Below are 20,704 nucleotides of genomic sequence, written 5' to 3'. Positions count from 1 at the left end.
AACACTACATCAGGATCTAGGGGAGTGACAAGCAGCACAGAGTGCCAATAAAGAGTGTGAGACAGTTTAGCAACCAACAGCAGTTTAGCAAGGAAAGAGGCAAAGATGAAGGAGAAGCAGAAGGATGAGCAGCAGGAGAGAGAGATTCAGATACCGAATGCTCAGTATGCACTGAGACCAAAGAAGTAACTAATATGTATTGTGATTTTATGATTTCTGAGTATTGTTGTTTTGTGTAGAATGTAGGGCATTAAAGTAGTTTTAGATAAGGTTATACGAGTATGCCTATGTTAGGGTAAGATTTATTGTTAGTGTATTAAGATATGCTGTTCAGAGACAGCAGGCTTCTGAGGGAAGAGAAGATGAACTGTCCTCAAGTTGCTATATGGAAGGAGGGCTGGAAATGATGAATACTGGTTTTGGCAGTGCTGTACTTCTTCACTGGGGCATGGAGCAAGGGCGCTGCAAGATCACCACCACCTAGAGAGTGTAGTTCTATTTTCCAGACAACCAGAAGTGCTGTTATCTAGTCACATATGGTTATTAAGTTTAGTGTTTAATGTGTAGGAGTTGCAGAATGAAATTAGGAGGCTGGAGGAGGTGTTATTAGGGGTTACAACAGTTAGCAGGTAGTGTGAGACCAAGAAATGTCTCAAAAGAAAACAGGAACTTGCTTGGAACATAAGCACGACTAAAGGAGCAGATCCAGGAGGTGGTCTGAGGGGTACTGCACGAGTCCAGGAGAGTGAAAAGAGGATGGATTGATGCTGGGGATAGAATACTGAAGACCATCTTCAGGACAGCATGTGATTTCAATATAACAAATTGAATAAAACTGCAGAGGCTGGAAAGGGGTCAGTGTACTGTGGAGGGGCATTACACACATATTGTGCACTTTAAGAGCAGCATGTTAAACAACAAATACTTGTTGATATAAAAGTTTTCTGAATATCGTACCACAATGTAATATAAAAAATTATGCTACGGGGATCAACGTTTCCACCATGGTTACATCAGTAGACCCAGAAGAAGATCACTGTAATCATGGCTGAAATGTTGGTTCCTCCAGTATAGTTTTTTACGTTATGATAATGAATTTACCAGAGCCTCAGCAAGGACTCTAAACTGGGATTTGGAAGTGGTGCAAACGTGGATGCAAGTACTAGATGCAATAATAATGATACAAGACTGTTGCAGTCACTATGTGATAGTATATGAGATGGGGCAGTTACCTGAGCAGTATCAAAAATGGTTGTGAAAATGTAAGGAGAATTACTGCCAGAAACACAGCTGGTAGTGGAGCTGAACAACCAGAATTGGCCATTCTATTACTATGGTGGTATGGTGGGTGTAATGACAGATAACACACGGTTGTACATATCAGTAAAGATACTGGTATACTGCTAGCAAGTAAGCAAGCATACAGTCTTTAAGTGCCACATGATGCATACTTACCTGGTGAAGTTAGTGGCAGTTGGAAAATTTGTACAAGTGATAGGAAGGTTGCTACTACTGGCAGAAGATGGGGATCAACATGTGGTGTGACCTAGGGTGGGTTTCAGCAATGTCAGATTGGGGTAGCCACTGTATGCCCGACTCACGAGACTGCAAAAAGTAGGAGCACATGCACCCCACAACTGTTTAGATGCAAAACACAGTGACATACCTGCTGTAAAGAGGACATCGAACCAGAACCATATTTTCAGAGAGTGGGTTTACATTGGATATACTCAGTGTACAATACATAGTAGTGGTTGCTAGGTGCTATGAGTAAGGGAAACTCATGGGGGCAGAACATTTAGAGTTGTGAGGTAGTGGACTATTAATCAATAGGATTGTGTGAGGTATTATGGATCCATGTGTGGCAGTTATCGACTGCAAGAGTCGACCGCCTCATCTTTGAGAACGAACTTCTTTGAAAACTGTTAATCTCAGTGTGTTCTGAACTCAGTATTCGAGCGGATGTGTTTGTACCAACAGGATAAGTTAATTCATTATAAACGACCAGATACTTAATGTTGGGTTCGATATTACCATACGTAACATCCCAATCCCCATACTGATGACCCTGACGCTCACAAACGCCGCTTACGATGCCAGAAATGTGTGCTGGAACATCGCCATGGACAAACAATGCAGCAACCCTTTGTCGGATTTCTGCGTCCATCGACTTTGCATCGCGCTGCATCTGGATGCAGTGTACAGGAAGTGTAATTAGTGTGTAAATTCCTGACTCTTGTGTGAATCGTGCTTTTTGGTAACTTTCGTCACCTTCTCACACATCGAAAATGTGACCAAGACACACACGTCGTCCATCAAAACCCGCTCAACGCATCGGTAATTTCACTTCCGGACAGTGCAGTGCTCCTTCACCGATTAATTTGGACTATTTTGACTTGCTTTTGTGTAATGAATTAACTTTGTGCAGTGCTTTGATACCAGACAATCATGCCAAACAATGTACTGCAACGAATGGGGTCTATGTTGCAAATCCCAGTTCACACGAACTCCGAACTACGGCTAAATTGCATGCCTGGTCGAATTCACAGGAACAATTTCATCAAGGACATCCTACTGATCAACGACAATGCACCAATTACACCGACGACAATGCTGGCTGTTTCTCAGTGCAACACTGGATGTGCCACGCCTCCCTCTACACAGCACCTGAGCCGCACCGACTCTGCCCGACCGCTACCGACAGCGACGTCACGGCCGCCGCCTCCTGGCTCACTGACCTTGACCCAGTCAAAAAAAAACAGCTGTGTGACATGCGATCCTACCACGGCTACTGCACCCGCATCTTGTCAACAACTCGCCGACACTATGCACGCTTACTGCCCGGCCATTCACTACTCTATCACGCTCGCAACTTGTTCACCCACCCTAGAATACGATTTCAGCCGTATCAATGCTTCATACAGCAGTGAACGTATTCTCACTCCACCGCCACCGAGTACTGAGTTTCACATTCGCAATTGCACACACGATCTCTTCTACTCGAACTGTTACGTCAATACTATGCCGCCGACCTCGTCTTTTACACCACGTTACCCTTTGATAGAGACAGATTCTGCTTTCGACCCCATCTTACTCAGTGATACACAGCAGACTGCTTCATGACATACATTTTTGCCTGAACAACTGCAACAGCTATGTGAGCAAATTGTGACATACAACTTGTTGGTACAAGATCAGTTACACCTGCCGCAGCTGACACCAACCAAGCACGACATGCAACGAGATGCTCCTGTCATTGTTCCGCCTCCGACTGCTGACGATCCTTTGCCGTTACTACCAGCTACAACTAATACCCTGACGATCACGCTACATGGATCTATGTCCCAGATGTCACAACTGTCATCATCATGCTGTCTCAAGTGGAAATTCTACGTTACTGATGTGATACAAGCAACTTATTTAAGCTGCTGCCACCTTTCCTTGGTAGTTCCAGACACTTCGTTTCTGTACCACGGCATAACCAGCCACATTCGAGTGCCGCTTGCTTTGCTGCCCTCTTCACTACCTCCGCGCAATGTACGACCAACACATCTGCCATTTCTGCTTCGACGAGTGAGCATCTTTCCGCTCCAACACACGACTATGCAGCAGTGTCACGCGAGCAGCTTGCAACCTTATGACTCAACCGCAGCGCCAACAGAGACAGCACACACGCAGCTCCAGTTCCATCGAACTGTGTTGCCTCTCCACCACAGACCAGTAGTTCATCCACTGATTCGACTTCTTCACATTCACATTATGTCTCATCGCCTTCCTGCACCGACCATGGTTTCACCGACCACGTCCGCTTTCCACCACCTCTCGCCGTCGCCATGCCTCATGCACAGGGCTCACGGCCATCCCCCCCCCCCCCCCCCCAACTTTCGATAACGGCTGTTTCGCACATCAAAATACCGACACTGTCAACTCCGCTTGGAACATCCTGCCATCTACCACTGTAACACACTCATTGTCCATGGACTCTGAGGTGACACTTCCATCTACACCGAAGTCATCCACCACCAAGGTCAGTCATGTGCAGCTTGCCGTTTTCTCCGCTGCTGCAACATCAAGCGCCTCTACAACTCCATCATTACCACAGTGCATGCCAGCAAATACTTTGGCAATACATCGCATCACATCTTTGACGCACTCCGCGCCTTTGATCAGATCAAAACCCCACTGCGCAGCACAGTCTCGGCACGACGATGTTCTCCCCACCGACACGCCACTGCCTTCTGCTTCCACCATGCCATCAGCACCATGGCATGGTCAACCTGTGGACACCTTCCGTGCCTCCATCCTCCCGCTGTTCGTGCCTACCAAGACATCGAGAAACAGTCTGATCGCGCCTCGCACTAGCGCCTGCCACGACACGATCGGTCATGTGCATCTGCACCATCAGCCGGCCGGGTATACACACGCCTCTCATAATCCTTACCGTGCTCTGCACTACCGGCGGGGGCTCTGTGGTGGTTATCAACTGCAAGAGTCGACCACCTCATCTTTGAGAATGAACTTCTTTGAAAACTGTTGATCTCAGTGTGTTCCGAACTCTGTATTCGAGCAGATGTGTTTGTACTGACATGATCAAAATGAAATTAATTCATTATAAATGACCGAATACTTAATGTTGGGTTCGATATTACCGTACATAACATCCCGATCCCCATACATGTTTCATTTAGTAGCTAATACGATGCGATTTACTCTCTTGAATGTGACAGCCTCAGCTATATGGGCCACACAAACCTCTATAGATGTTGCCCAAACTGAATCTTACTATCCTTAATGACACCTAGAAACTGAGATGGGACGGTTAATTAAGTCGGATGTAAGTTGGATGATACCAGTACAGGAGGGATGGATCACTGCAGAGCAATTGTTGCAGCATGTGTAACAGCATTGGGATACTAGACATCAGGTAACTGGACCTTTTGGAGTGTCACAGTTCCTAGTGCCAGTGTAACTCTGATTTTGCTTTGCTTAGCTCCAAAGTATTTGAAATGACAAACCATGCAAAAACGTGATCCAGCTGTACTTCAAGTTCCTGCAGAATGAACTCCACAAGCGAGGGACGAAAAATAGATTTACAAAGCTCTGAATTAATACATTAATTGCATAGTAGTTAAGATTAGCCAATTTAGTATGATGTTCTTGTTTTACAGTTTAAGGGTAAAGGAAATTATAGTGGAGAATTGTAACAAAGTAACACCCAAGGGACCATATCTTCTCTGTGGAGGGGCACACTGTGATGTCATCACCCAGTCTTTGAGCGAGAATAATAAGTCTTTAGCAACAGTAAGAAAAATTAGCAGCCTTGAATCAGAAGGCACCAGTGCAGTGACATGTGGGTCACAATAACAAACACACGATGGGTAGCAAGACAAAGATAGCTGAGTGCAACAGCAAATTGCACCACGCAGCGGAAACCACATGGCAAGCAGGATGGTATCACCGCACCAGCACAAGTCTCTTGTAATTGGTGATATGATTAGGTACCAGGTTTTAGTGAAACAAATGAATGCCAGAAGCATATAAATAAACCTTAATTTTGAGGCAGAGGGACTGCTATCACCACAGAGCAGCAGCACCCCTACAGTGCCAAAGCTACATAGGACAGTGAGATGAGGGGGGCATCCGCAGCAGCCCATGGTATGGAACCACGATGCATCTGCCAGCAATACTAAGCCCTTCATGTGACTTGGTGCCACCATCCCACTGACCTGCCCTCCATTCCTGCTGCTGCTGCTGCTGCGTTCCTAGTGGGATTTGACACCTCAGTGCCAGCCACAGTCTGATTCTTCCCAAAGGGCAGCAAGTTGAACCCTGTGCATAGCCATCTCCACAAGCAGCCACAGTGATGAATGCTGAGTGAGAGGTCGCCAGGGCTTCACAACGCCAAGGATAGTAGCATGCCATTGATGTCAATGGCTGTGACCTCTAAAGGCTGCTGGCCTACTTTGGGCCTGCTGTCAGCATCACAGGGTGCTTGCTCATCATCTAGAGTGGACACTACCACCCATATGTCAGAGCCACCCAGGTATATGAGAGAGAGGTGCGTTTGCCTTGCAGAGCTGCTACACATCATGTATTGGAGTCAAATTAAGTCATTCTTTATTGTCAACAGTGTTTCCACTGAATCCTCAAGCCCACATCTCACCCCTGACTCTTTAATACTTTCTCTTTCTCTCCCTCTTTTTTTTTTTAATGTCCTCACCAGTTCTCTAGGTGCAGGTGCAGAGGAAATTTGTTACAGTGATTGCTAGCTGATATAGCCAGTATTGCTGCAATAACTCATACATCAACATTTGAAAAAAGTTTTATTTAATATTTGGAGATAGTGTATAAACTCTGTTCTAAATTGTGAATTGTTTGTCAGGTGGTGCTGTAGAACATGGAAGCTAGTTGTAATCTATTGCACACTTCAGGATTTGTTTAACTTTCAAATTAAATAATCTGGATATCTCCTCATTGTCAAACTAGCACTTTTTGTTTTGATGATGGTAAGTCACATTCTCTTAAATTCTTTTTGCAAAAACTCTACTGTGGGTTTCATCTTGCATTATTTCTTTACACTTATATCATCAGCAAACAGTAATGCATTTCTCTGAAATTAATTCACTGTTTGAATTCCTTGACAACAACTGAATTAGATTTAGATCTACTACCCAATAGTGCTGGACTGGAATTTGAAACTTGATTTTCTGCTAATTGTGAGTGTTCATTTTTAACACTTTGGCTGTCTGTGCGCGCTGCCCACACTGACATATTTCCACATGTCTTAATGTCTACGTCTTTATACTGTAGTCGGCTAAATTCATCGCCTTGGTGGACTATAATATAAGGATGTAGACAATATGACATGTAGAAGCTTGTGTCAACCTGGAGAGTGTGCACAGATTGCCAAAGTGGTTAAGGTGAAAGCTTGCAATAACTGGGAAATCTGGGTTCAAGTACTGGCCCAGCATAAATTTTTGTATGCCACTATTGGGTAGTATATCTGTACCTAATACAGGTGTTGTAAAGGAATTTGTGGCCAGTGAATTAATTTTGAAGTATTTTGTACAGCTGTGGATCATCAACAGTGTCTGTTCTTTCAGAAATGCATATAACTAATACATTTATTGTATGGTCCTCCCACTTTACTGCTTGTATTACTCCATTCATCATAACATTGAAAATATGTGGTATGTTGCAGGTACTTTACTGAGATACCCTGCATCCTCCCCTCTTATTTTCAAACAAACAGGATCTCCATTAAATTTCGGGGCTGGAGCAGCATAAATTCTGTTTCTTCTTCTAATACTTTGGCTATATGTATTTTGGCCATTTTCAGAGTGAGCCAACAGACTGTTGCTCTAGTTCTTGTTCAATCCTTTTAAACCCTCACATTGCTTCACTGCACATGCCACCACAGCTGCACAAATGGCAGACACATTGATGAGTGGCAAAGAAATATGCATGAATTAAATCTGTGGCAATACATCTGATCCAGGCTGGGATGTAGATCATCATTAAAAGCTGCACTATGGTGACATTGCAAATTTATTTTAAAAAAGTGTTATATTCCATGACTTGTCCAAGCTGAAACTGCTACCTCCATCAATAAAATTGTTGCCAAACAAATTGCAACTGCTCCTTTCATCACTGAGTTCCAAAACGATGAAGCTGACAGTGGAATTTTAACATTTTTGTACAGCATTGAGTGACTGGTGTCAAAGCCACAACAAAGTTATTGGGCTGTAACAGCAGAGTGTACCTACAGTCTTTCGTACATTTTTTAATGTCTGTACAAATCATCTGTCTGATTTGAAAGGCCACACTTGCAAGGGATCTTGTAAACCCAAACCTTGCAGAGTATTAAGTCATATCTGACAGAACTGAAAAGTGCTGCTGTTTTGGTGGGGGGCAGCTCATCCTGTAGATTGATCTCATCAGCAATGATATGTGTTCTGCGAATCAAAGGTTTTAGAACAGTCACCATCTGGGAAGGATGGTGCAGCTATTTGCACATAAATGTAAATCTGTAAATGTTGGCTTCTAATTAAATGAAAGTCCTGAGGTGCCATCATTGTTCATTTTCAGTTGAGGTACTCTCAGCCTGCAGTCGGCCATCTTTGAGAAGGGACCTATGGTGGTCAACCATATGCTTATCCAGCATTCTAGTAGCTTCCACGTTGCTGCAAGCCCTACCTGGGGACTTTGCATGAACAGCATGGCTGCAGCTAATAGCGTCCATGTCTGATGTGGCAGACCTAGCACCATCAACCAGAGGATCACTTGGTTGCCTCCAGCACAAGCCTTGATGTGTAGCCATCCAATCACCTCCTCTGCCCAACTCTGCTCCTCTGGCAGACTCCCATGACTCTCCTGCCCTGGGGCCACAGTGTAATTTAGCTTGCCTCTGTGCACCCTGTTCACAGCTGTAGCTGGGCAGAATAGCTGATGGATGGTAGACATCCTGACACCCCAGCAACCTCAGGTTGCCTCTGTCATCCATGCCATGACAACATGGGCCACAGGCTGACATTAATGCCTTCCTGGCTGGGTGCTCACTGCTACTACCCTGGTGCCATGGGGGACCTGGAACCTTGTCACATCAACTGTTGTATATTGACCAACAAATGTTTTGTTCTTTAATGCTATTTCACTGATGCCCCAGTGGGCTCTCAAACAGGCATCCAACCATATCACCACTTCTCACCCATGCCCTAGATTGGTTATAGGTCTACCTCCTGACCTCAATATGCCCTCATGCACCACCCAACATAATGGTTAAGTCACTGGTTGCTACAGTAGCTTCATTCAGTTTTAATTTGTTCAAAACCTTCAGCTACATTTATATCTGTGGTGATGCTCTCTTTGTTTTGGGACCACCTTTTGACATGGCTGTCAAACTGTGAAACAGTGATGGTTCTTTCCCATCCTTCTCATATTTGCTCAGCACGTCTATATCTAAGATATATTGTTCAATGCTCCTGAACTTTGTCCATTTACACTTAACATTTTCATTCAGAGATGAGTGTTTCATGTTGGCTTCTCAAATAATTTGAACTCTGTTATTCGTCATACTTACTAACCAGAAATATCTTCCTACCATTCTTTACATTTCTATTTACACATGTAGCCAATGATGCTAAAATGACATTATGGCCACTGATTCCCTGCTCTACATTAATTGAGTCAAGAAGTTAAGACCTGTTTGTATTCCTGTAAAGTCATTTCTCCGCTTGACTGCTCAAGTTGATTTCCAGCTGATGCATTTAAAAGATTCTACACGATTTCCTGTCTGCCCCTACTACCTGCCTTCAATACTTAAGTCTCCCAGTTGGTAATTTGATTTGTCTCCTTAGTAGGCCAGCTGGAGTGGCCGAGCAGTTCTAGGCGCTCCAGTCTGGAACCACACGACCGCTACGGTCGCAGGCTCGAATCCTGCCTCGGGCATGGATGTGTGTGATGTCCTTAGGTTAGTTAGATTTAAGTAGTTCTAAGTTCTAGGGGACTGATGACATCAGAAGTTAAGTCCCATAGTGCTCAGAGCCATTTGAACCATTTTTTGTCTCCTTAGTAACCAAGGTTGCCACAAGTTTCCCCAAATGAAATTCCCTGATATTTCCCAGATAAATTTTGAGATCTCAAGGGTAAGTTAAGACATAAGTTGACAAAAAATGTAAGGATGTCTGTATTTATAAATGTGTGAGAGAAAATCGTAGGTACTGACAACATCTTTTGTAATGAACTGTTTTTAGATGGAGAAAGCAAGCCAAATGGTATATATGTTTCATGAAGACGAATGATGTTATTTTATTTCAATAAAACAAAACACATTTGGTGATAAAAATACACAGGTTTAAAATACCTTCACTGATTTCAGAAATACCCTCAGAAAAAAATAGGCCTCTTGAAAGAAGTGTACTAGGCAGGGAAGAGTTGTAAACCAACACTATAGGTGATTGCCAATAAAATGTTAGTTCTACTATGTTCATTATTGTTGGTTATTACCCACTGTGTTATGTTTATAATTTTACAGATATTGCGAGGTTTTTCTTTCAAGAAATATTTGAGTACATAATATACAAACTGCCGGCAACTGCCACAATTTTCTTATTCTTGTCGTCCATACTTTGTAATGTATAAACTACTTTCAAAGTGCCAAAATGTACTAGAATAAATAAAATGTCTATAAAAAGCTGCAATGTACAATGTACTTGCGGTGAGACGGCTGGAATTCCTGAAATCCATTGCCTGTGGCCTCTGGTCTGCTGAGGAGCACAGCAGTCCTGGCTACACGAATAAACTATGAAAATCTGCTGCATTACATCACACAAAAACAGATCTGGCCTGCAGGCAGATCAGTGAGACTAGATCTGATAGGCAGGCCTGCACATTAGTGGGAAACAATGGGCCTTAGATTCAGGCCTGATCCATTAGAGATACCCACAGAAATGGCCTGTGATTTTAGCCCATCATGGAAGTCCACTCATTTGGCCAATTATATTCATGTGTCACAAACACCATGTTGATTAAATGAGACCACAGTGATCAATCCATGCAACAGGTTACTTTTACGAATACTCTGAGAATAAATTATAATGGGGATAGATAGCAACTTACCGTAAAGATGATAGCCGAGTCACAGACAGGTACAATCACAATTCTCACAAATAAATTTTTGGCCACAGTCTTTGTCAGAAAATGAGAGCGCACACAAATATTCACACAATCACTCAGACACAACTCATGTGCACATGACTGCTGTCTCCAGCTGCTGTGTCAACAGTCTCTGAGAATCAGATTCAAATAAAACACTTCTCACACCTCCCTGTTTCTTGTCAGCAGCTGCTAGGCTAGCACTGACTGCAGGGCCAGGTGAGTAATATAAAGGGGAGAATCAATAAGAATGAGGGAGTAGGAAAGCAACATCTCAGTAAACAAACCATTTCATCTACTGAGATGATTTTTCCAGTGCTTTTTCCAAATTTCCCTGACACATCTGAAATTCCCTGTATTCTCTGATTTCCACAACATATGGCAACCCTGGTAATATAATGTGACCAGGAAATTTACGTGCAACCTTCTGAAAGTTGTCCCTAAAATGTTCCAGAGGTGGGCAGTCTATATAGACAACCAATTACCATGTTTGACCTACCTGTAAATTCTTTTCACCGCCATGTTGGTAACTAACAATCATTTCTTTTTATCAACTAGGTTTTCAGTTTGGACTATTTTTAATTTGTAGCAGTGGAAGTGACCAGGAAATTTTGATATCTCCTTTTAAGGAATCGACATTCTACAATGGAATTATTTAATCCACATATGTTGAAGTTTTGTACTTCACCCTGAAATAAGACCTCCTTCAGGGAATATCAAGGAACAGTGTCTGCTGCTTTGCTGAGCTTTCTGTGGAATACCTGAAGGTGCATTAAGATGACTGTCATAGACTTTTGAAAGTTTGAAAATGTATGACGTAACAGTGGCTGTAAGTTATGCTCTCTACATATTTATGCATGTGTTTCAAATTTGATATTTTCAGTATATCCATTAGATGTACAGTGTGGAAAGAATATTAATCTCATTTCATAAATGGTCATCGAAATTATAACTGATTATTGAGAATACTTACATATTTATGTAAAAGTAGCATTATTTTACAATGAACTTTTTAGTGTGGGTGCAAAAGGTGTGTGCAAAATAGTGAAGTGAGTAATTCTGAAATGCTAGACATTGTTTACCACCCAAAAACTGCTGATTCAAGGTGCAGTATGACTGCTGTACATCCTTAGAAAGTGATTTGGTAATTTTTTTTTCAAGTCTGATATGAAAAAATATGCACAGAAATGAAGGAAAAGAAAAGAAACTAAACTCTGTGATCAGACCCAGAGGACTGTGAAATGCTCAACTGCCGCTGCCCAATTCTCTGCCATATGGTGTCATTTGGATATGGTATAGAGAGGCATCGGTTCATCTCATTACTCTCCTAGATGTCATCAGCTTTTCAGATCTTGGATCTGTTGCTTCTTTTTCAGGCAGCTACTCGGGTGGCATCTCACATCTGAGTGAACACCATTCCAGTCCTCCTCTGCAGGAGAGATCCCTGGCAGTATTGTGAACTGAGTGCAGGTACTCCACATGGCAGTCAGACAGCTTACCACTCATCTGTGGAGGTGGAATAAAAAACTGAGTAGTAGCTCAGATTAGAAAGGAAAGATGGGGCACTCATAATATCCCATTTATAGCAGCTGATACTATGTTTTAGGGAACCAGGTGTTCTGATCCATTATCGGTAATGGTGATCAGCTTCTAAATTTATTCATCCATGTGCTTTTTACAGCTAAAAGAATTGTGCGTTCTTCACTTCTTTTTTAAATGTGCATTGTTCACCTAGCTGCAGGAGTTGTTTCTGATGCACTGTGAACACACAGTCCAACAACAAGTTGATATCCTACTGCTCACAGTTTTGAACCAGACTGTTTGCATCTTTATCATAAAGATGATCCCTATTTTGTGCTCTGTGTGTATAAAGGATGAAAAATCAAGACTTTTTGTTTTGTATTGATAACTGTCAATAAGCTATATAGTTATCTTGACAAATGTTGTAAAGGTTAAAAAATGTTTAATGGATAACAGAAACGAAGTTAGAGACACTAGGTACAGATATGAGACAGGAGCATACCCATTGTTTCTTGCTGGATTTCTACCTTGTAAGAAGGATTGTCGTAAGCAGACTGGGACTTGCGACCAGCTGAGATGGCAGCCTTGTTTTGACCATGCTTCCGTAGTAGAACCAACAACAGAATAACAGCAGCTAGTGTTGAGATTGCAGCCAGAATAGCCACTGCTACTAGTGGACTATAATAACTGTTTGCTGTTTGCACAGGAGTAACCGGTGCACCTTCTAGTTTCCCTAAAGAACATAAAACTGGTTATAAATTTTGATGTTACAGAACAACAAATATCTCTGCTAAAATATTTATACATACATTTATCATTAAAATTAACCTTAAAAATAAATGAACTGAAATATTTGTGAACTTCTACAATTTTCAGTAGTTTGGAAACTTGATAGTAGTGCAAAATAACATACACGTTTGTTTGTTTTTGGAACACAAAGGATAATAGTCTTCAAGTGGTATTAGAAAACATCAGTGGTGGATTTATGTTTGTATTGGACATTCTAGGTGTGCATTAGGACCAATAGGCCTCTAGGTCAATATAGCTTTTATTGCAGGGTAGCAAGTTGCATTAGTTAAATTAATCCCTTGTTTGTGCACAGCAGTCAGTTATTAGCTGGCTAGCTAGTTGTTCAGTTGGTTGGTTAGACAAAGATTTGACTAATCACATTTTTTGCAAGTATTATGGTGTAAAATATAAAATTCAGAAGGGTTATATTAACATAATGCCTGTGTGGTTTTGAAAAATGTGTTTCTGGCTCTCGTCAGGTACTTTTGTCTGTCTGGATACCCAGAGAGGTATTTCTACAGGTATATTTCCCTCCTTTTGAACCAAAGTTTTATTCAGTTGATAAAGCAATCAAGTTAGTTTCTATGTTGATGATGTTCCAGGTGAACAGAAAGCTTCACTTATGAATATGATAATGGTTGAGTGCAAACAGTGCAATTTATATAGATTTGTAACAGTTTTTTCCTTCTCTCTCTCTCTCTCTCTCTCTCTCTCTCTCTCTCTCTCTGTGTGTCTTTTTCTCAACAGGGAGAAAATGTAGTGGCATGAAAATCAACGCTAGTAGGTATGAAACAGTACAGCTTATTCAGCTTATTTACAATTCTTTGTAATGTACAGATATTTACTGAAGAACGTAATTTTATTTTAAGAACAAAAAAGACTGGTAAGCAGCAGAGTACATGACCTGTTGCAAAAGACTTTGTATTTCTACTCAATAATGTGAAGTACTCATAATTACACTTCTTGTTAAATTTGTGCATGTGGAACATAGGAAACTTGTATAAAAATACAACACCTACATTATTTAAAATACCAAATAAGCCACCACAACTACAGCTGAAGGGAAAACCACACTGACTTAGTAATAAAATGTCAAAAACAATAAAACTTTTTCCTAACACAAAAGACACCAAATTCACAACTGTTGCTGCATCTGAGGCATTGACAGCAAGAGTCTTCTAAACATTTGCTTTTGAAGAAAAAGTGATTGCATTTATGAAGATGTTGGTGAATTAGAAAGTCAGTTGAAGTGTAAGAATCATTAGAATCCACATAAAACTATTATGTGTCAGGGAAGGGGCCTATCATGTAAGTTATTGAAAAGGTGTGTATGTAAGGATAATTGATCATTTTATTTCACATAATTTCCTATCAAATGTATAGTTTGGTTTTAGAAGCAGTTTAACAACTCAAAATGCTATATTCTTTTCTCTGTGAGAGACTGGATGGATTAAACAAAAGGTTTCAAATGCTTTGATTTAACTAAGGTTAATCACAAAATATGCTCCAGAAGTTGGACCATTATGGAATATGGGGAGTATCTCACAACTGGTTCACCTTTTACTTTAACAATAGACAGCAGAATGTCATTATCCACAGTGTTGAGAATGGCTGTGACGTAGGGTCTGAGTAGGGACGGTTAAATGGGGGGTGCCGCAGAGATGCACAATGGACATGAATGCATGCAGGTGATCAGACAGGATTCTTACGTACATATCACCCATCAGAATTGTATCTAGACATATCAGGAGCCGCTCATCACTCCAACTGCACATGCCCCACACCATTACAGAGCCTCCACCAGCTTGAACAGTCCCCTGCTGATTTGCGGGTCTGTGGATTCCTGAGATTGTCTCCAGACCCTTATATGTCCATCCGTTCGATACAATTTGAAATGAGACTTGTCTGACCAGGCAACATGTTTCCAGTCATCAACAGTCCAATGTCAGTATTGATGGGCCCGGGGAGATGTAAATCTTTGTGTTGTGCACTCATCGAGGGTACACGAGTGGGCCTTCTGCTCCAAAAGCCTACATCAATGATATTTTGTTGAACGCTTCACATGCTGACACTTGTTGATGGCCCATCATTGAAATCTGCAGCAATCTGCAGAATGGTTGCACTTCTGTCATGCTGAACAATTCTCTTCAGTCATCATTGGTCCCCTCCCTCCATGAACTATGGACCTTGCCATTGGTGGGGAGGCTTGCATGCCTCAACGATACAGATAGCCGTACTGTAGGTGCAACCACAACAGAGGGGTATCTGTTGAGAGGCAAGACAAACGTGTGGTTCCTGAAGAGGGGCAGCAGCCTTTTCAGTAGTTGCAGGGGCAACAGTCTGGATGATTGACTGATCTGGCCTTCTAACATTAACCAAAACAGCCTTGCTGTTGTGGGACTGCGAACGGCTGAAAGCAAGGGGAAACTACAGCCGTAATTTTTCCCGAGGGCATGCAGCTTTACTGTATGGTTAAATGATGATGGCGTCCTCTTGGGTAAAATATTCCGGAGGTAAAATAGTCCCCCATTCGGATCTCTGGGTGGGGACTACTCAAGAGGACGTCGTTATCAGGAGAAAGAAAACTGGCGTTCTACGGATCGGAGTGTGGAATGACAGATCCCTTAATCGAGCAGGTAGGTTAGAAAATTTAAAAAGGGAAATGGATAGGTTAAAGTTAGATATAGTGGGAATTAGTGAAGTCCGGTGGCAGGAGGAACAAGACTTCTGGTCAGGTGAATACAGGGTTATAAATACAAAATCAAATAGGGGTAATGCAGGAGTAGGTTTAATAATGAATAGCAAAGTAGGAATGTGGGTAAGCTACTACAGACAGCATAGTGAATGCATTATTGTGGCCAAGATAGACACGAAGCCCACGCCTACTACAGTAGTACAAGTTTATATGCCAACTAGCTCTGCAGATGACGAAGAAATGTATGATGAGATAAAAGAAATTATTCAGGTAGTGAAGGGAGACGAAAATTTAATAGTCATGGGTGACTGGAACTCGACAGTAGGAAAAGGGAGACAAGGAAGCATAGTAGGTGAATATGGATTGGGGCTAAGAAATGAAAGAGGAAGCCGTCTGTTAGAATTTTGCACAGAGCATAACTTAATCATAGCTAACACTTGGTTAAAGAATCATAAAAGAAGGTTGTATACATGGAAGAATCCTGGAGATACTAAAAGATATCAGATAGATTATATAATGGTAAGACAGAGGTTTAGGAACCAGGTTTTAAATTGTAGGACATTTCCATGGGCATATGTGGACTCGGACCACAATCTATTAAAACTGAAGAAATTGCAAAAAGGTGGGAATTTAAGGAGATGGGACCTGGATAAACTGACTAAACCAGAGGTTGTACAGAGTTTCAGGGAGAGCATAAGGGAACAATTGACAGGAATGGGGGAAAGAAATACAGTAGAAGACGAATGGGTAGCTCTGAGGGATGAAGTAGTGAAGGCAGCAGAGGATCAAGTAGGTAAAAAGATGAGGGCTAGTAGAAATCCTTGGGTAACAGAAGAAATATTGAATTTAATTGATGAAAGGAGAAAATATAAAAATGCAGTAAATGAAGCAGGCAAAAAGGAATACAAACGTCTCAAAAATGAGATCGACAGGAAGTGCAAAATGGCTAAGCAGGCATGGCTAGAGGACAAATGTAAGGATGTGGAGACTTATCTCACTAGGGGTAAGATAGATACAGCCTACAGGAAAATTAAAGTGACATTGGGAGAAAGGAGAAAGAGTTGCATGAATATAAAGAGCTTTGATGGAAACCCAGTTCTAAGCAAAGAGTGGAAAGCAGAAAGGTGGAAGGAGTATATAGAGGGTCTATACAAGGGCGATGTACTTGAGGACAATATTACAGAAATGGAAGAGGATGTAGATGAAGATGAAATGGGAGGAACGATACTGCATGAAGAGTTTGACAGAGCACTGAAAGACCTAAGTCGAAACAAGGCCCCGGGAGTAAACAACATTCCATTAGAACTACTGACGGCCTTGGCAGAGCCAGTCGTGACAAAACTCTACCATCTGGTGAGCAAGATGTACGAGACAGGCGAAATACCCTCAGACTTCAAGAAGAATATAATAATTCCAATCCCAAAGAAAGCAGGTGTTGACAGACGTGAAAATAACCGAACTATTAGTTTAATAAGTCACAGCTGCAAAATACTAACATGAATTATTTACAGACGAATGGAAAAACTGGTAGAAGCCGACCTCGGGGAAGATCAGTTTGGATTCGGTAGAAATACTGGAACACGTGAGGCAATACTGACCTTACAACTTAACTTAGAAGAAAGATTAAGGAAAGGCAAACCTACGTTTCTAGCATTTGTAGACTTAGAGAAAGCTTTTGACAATGTTGACTGTAATACTCTCTTTCAAATTCTAAAGGAGGCAGGGGTAAAATACAGGGAGCAAAAGGCTATTTACAATTTGTACAGGAACCAGATGGCAGTTATAAGAGTCGAGGGGCATGAAAGGGAAGCAGTGGTTGGGAAGGGAGTGAGACAGGGTTGTAGCCTCTCCCCGATGTTATTCAATCTGTATATTGAGCAAGCAGTAAAGGAAACAAAAGAAAAATTTGGAGTAGGTATTAAAATCCAGGGAGAAGAAATAAAAACTTTGAGGTTCGCCGATGACATTGTAATTCTGTCAGAGACAGCAAAGGACTTGGAAGAGCAGTTGAATGGAATGGACAGTGTCTTGAAAGGAGGATATAAGATGAACATCAACAAAAGCAAAACAAGGATAATGGAATGTAGTCGAATTAAGTCAGGTGATGCTGAGGGAATTAGATTAGATAATGAGACACTTAAAGTAGTAAAGGAGTTTTGCTATTTGGGGAGCAAAATGACTAATGATGGTTGAAGTAGATAGGATTTAAAATGTAGACTGGCAATGGCAAGGAAAGCGTTTCTGAAGAAGAGAAATTTGTTAACATCGAGTATAGATTTAAGTGTCAGGAAGTCGTTTCTGAAAGCATTTGTATGGAGTGTGGCCATGTATGGAAGTGAAACATGGACAGTAAATAGTTTGGACAAGAAGAGAATAGAAGCTTTCGAAATGTGGTGCTACAGAAGAATGTTGAAAATTAGGTGGGTAGATCACGTAACTAATGAGGAGGTATTGAATAGAATTGGGGAGAAGAGAAGTTTGTGGCACAACTTGACTAGAAGAAGGGATCGGTTGGTAGGACATGTCCTGAGGCATCAAGGGATCACAAATTTAGCATTGGAGGGCAGCATGGAGGGTAAAAATCGTAGAGGGAGACCAAGAGATGAATACACTAAACAGATTCAGAAGGATGTAGGTTGCAGTAGGTATTGGGAGATGAAGGAGCTTGCACAGGATAGATTATCATGGAGAGCTGCATCAAACCAGTCTCAGGACTGAAGACCACAACAACAACAACATCATTGGTCCTGTTCTTGCAGGATCTTTTTCCGGCCATAGCGATGTCAGAGATTTGATGTTTTACTGTATTCCTGATATTCAAAGTACACTTGTGAAATGGTCGTATGAGAAAATCCCCAGTCCATCGGAGTTTCTGTGTCCCATTGCTTATGCGCCCACTGTAAGACCATGTTCAAACTCACTCAAATGCTGCTAATCTGCCATTGTAGCAGCAGAAACTGATCTGACAACTGTGCCAGACATTTGTTGTCTTATACAGGCATTGCCAACCACATCACCGTATTCTGCCTGTTTATATATCTTGGTACTTGAATACACATGCCTGTACCAGTTTCTTTGGTGCCTCAGTGTAAATGCTATGCCCTCTACTATTACAGGTGATTCTAAATTCTTTGTGTTTGCTGATTGCACTTTCTTGGCAGTAAAGGATGATGTGTGCACTGTTTCAAATAGTAAAGTTCATGACATAACGTCTTGGCTTGCAGAAAATAAACCAAAGCTAAATCACAGTAAGACTCAGTTTTTACAGTTTGAAGAAAATCTGAAATTTTAGTTTCACAGAGTGGGTATTTGATTAGTGAAACTGAACAATTCAAATTTCTAGGTGTTCAGATAGACAGTAAACTGTTGAGGAAAGCCCACACTCAGGATCTTGTTAAAAGATTTAATGCTGCCATTTTTACTATTTGAACAATATCTGAAGTAAGTGATAGTTCAACATGAAAAGTAGTCTACTTTGCTTATTTTCATTTGCTTATGTTCGATGGTATTATATTTTGAGGTAACTCTTCCCATTCTCAAAGGATATTTTTTGGCTCATAAATGGGTGGTTGAGGCAAAAGTGGTGGAAGTTCGCAAACCTCTTGTCAACCCCTGTTCATTAGTCTGGGTATTATGACATTGGCCTCTCAATATATATATTCTTTACTACCATTTCTTGTTAACAATATCAGCTTATTCTCAAGAATTAGCAGCTCACTCAGTTAATACTAGGTGGAAATCCAATCTGCATTTGGATTACACTTCCTTCACTCTTGTGCCGAAATGTGTACAGTATACTGCTGCATCCATTTTCAATAAGCTATCACAGGAATTCAACAATTTTAGCAGTGATCCACATGCTTTCAAATCAAAACTGAAGATTTTCCTCATGAGTCACTCCTTATATTCTGTTCAGGAGTTCCTTGAAAAATTAAGCTGATTCCTGTGTTGTATTGTTGATTGCATTTACATAAACTTATAGCTTGTCTTTTTTTGGGTTCATAAACATTTTATTTTATATATTATTACTTTTATGTTGTAATTTAATGGACTGAAATGTTCCATGACCTTGGAAATTTGCTGCTACAGAACTACATGTGGGAATAATAATAATAATAATAATAAAATTAAAAAAAAACAGACATAAAGAAAAATACTTCTCATTCATGAAATATGTGCTTATATTCTCACACTTTCAATGGAGCAAGCTGCAGTTATACACATATTCAATGCTTCATGAGTAAGTTTTAGTTTGTGTCACCGAATCAGCGAGATTTTTGTTTTTAAATTTGTTTCATAACTGTTAATGTCTCTTGATAGTTTAAAATGCTTGGAATATAAAAATATAATATCTATTTTGTTAATTAAATATCAAAATTATTAAAAACAAAGATTAATCTTACGGCTGGTTTTCTAACTGCTAAGGACTCTAGTGTCGTTCCAGCTGTCAGACGGTAACAATTCTCACATCTACATCTACATCTACATCTACATCTACGTGATTACTTTGCTATTCACAATCAAGTGCCTGTCAGAGGGTTCAATGAACCACCTTCGTGCTGTCTCTTTACCGTTCCAGACTCGAACGGCACGCGGGAAAAATGAGCACTTAAATTTTTCTGTACGAGCCCTGATTTCTCTTATTTTATCGTGATGATCATTTCTCCCTATGCAGGTGGATGCCAACAGAATGTTTTTACAATCAGAGGAGAAAACTGGTGATTGAAATTTCATGAGAAGATCCCATCGCAACAAAAAGCGCCTTTGTTTTAATGATTGCCTCTCCAATTCACGTATCATGTCTGTGACACTATCTCCCCTATTTCACAATAATACAAAATGAGCTGCCCCTCTTTGCACTTTTTCTATGTCATCCGTCAGTCCCACCTGATGCGGATCCCACACCGCACAGCAATACTCCAGAATATGGCAGACAAGCGTAGTGTAAGCAGTCTCTTTGGAAGACCTGTTGCACCTTCTAAGTGTTCTGCCAATGAATCGCAGTCTTTGGTTTGCTCTACCCACAAAATTATATATGTGATCATT

General features: G+C 41.1%; 1 protein-coding gene across 1 annotated transcript in view; it reads right to left on the bottom strand.

Moving 5' to 3' along the window:
* The window catches only part of LOC126184153 (putative epidermal cell surface receptor), a 401,413-nt gene that overhangs the window by 12,239 nt on the left and 368,470 nt on the right, over positions 1-20,704 (bottom strand). Inside the window, 1 exon segment of the mRNA XM_049926525.1 lies at positions 12,677-12,907. Within this exon segment, the coding sequence (XP_049782482.1) occupies positions 12,677-12,907 (231 nt within the window).

This window comes from Schistocerca cancellata, chromosome 1, assembly GCF_023864275.1.
Source record: "Schistocerca cancellata isolate TAMUIC-IGC-003103 chromosome 1, iqSchCanc2.1, whole genome shotgun sequence".
Lineage (NCBI taxonomy): Eukaryota > Metazoa > Arthropoda > Insecta > Orthoptera > Acrididae > Schistocerca > Schistocerca cancellata.
The sequence above is the reverse complement of the archived record's forward strand: the minus strand, read 5'-3'. Positions and strand labels throughout refer to the sequence as shown.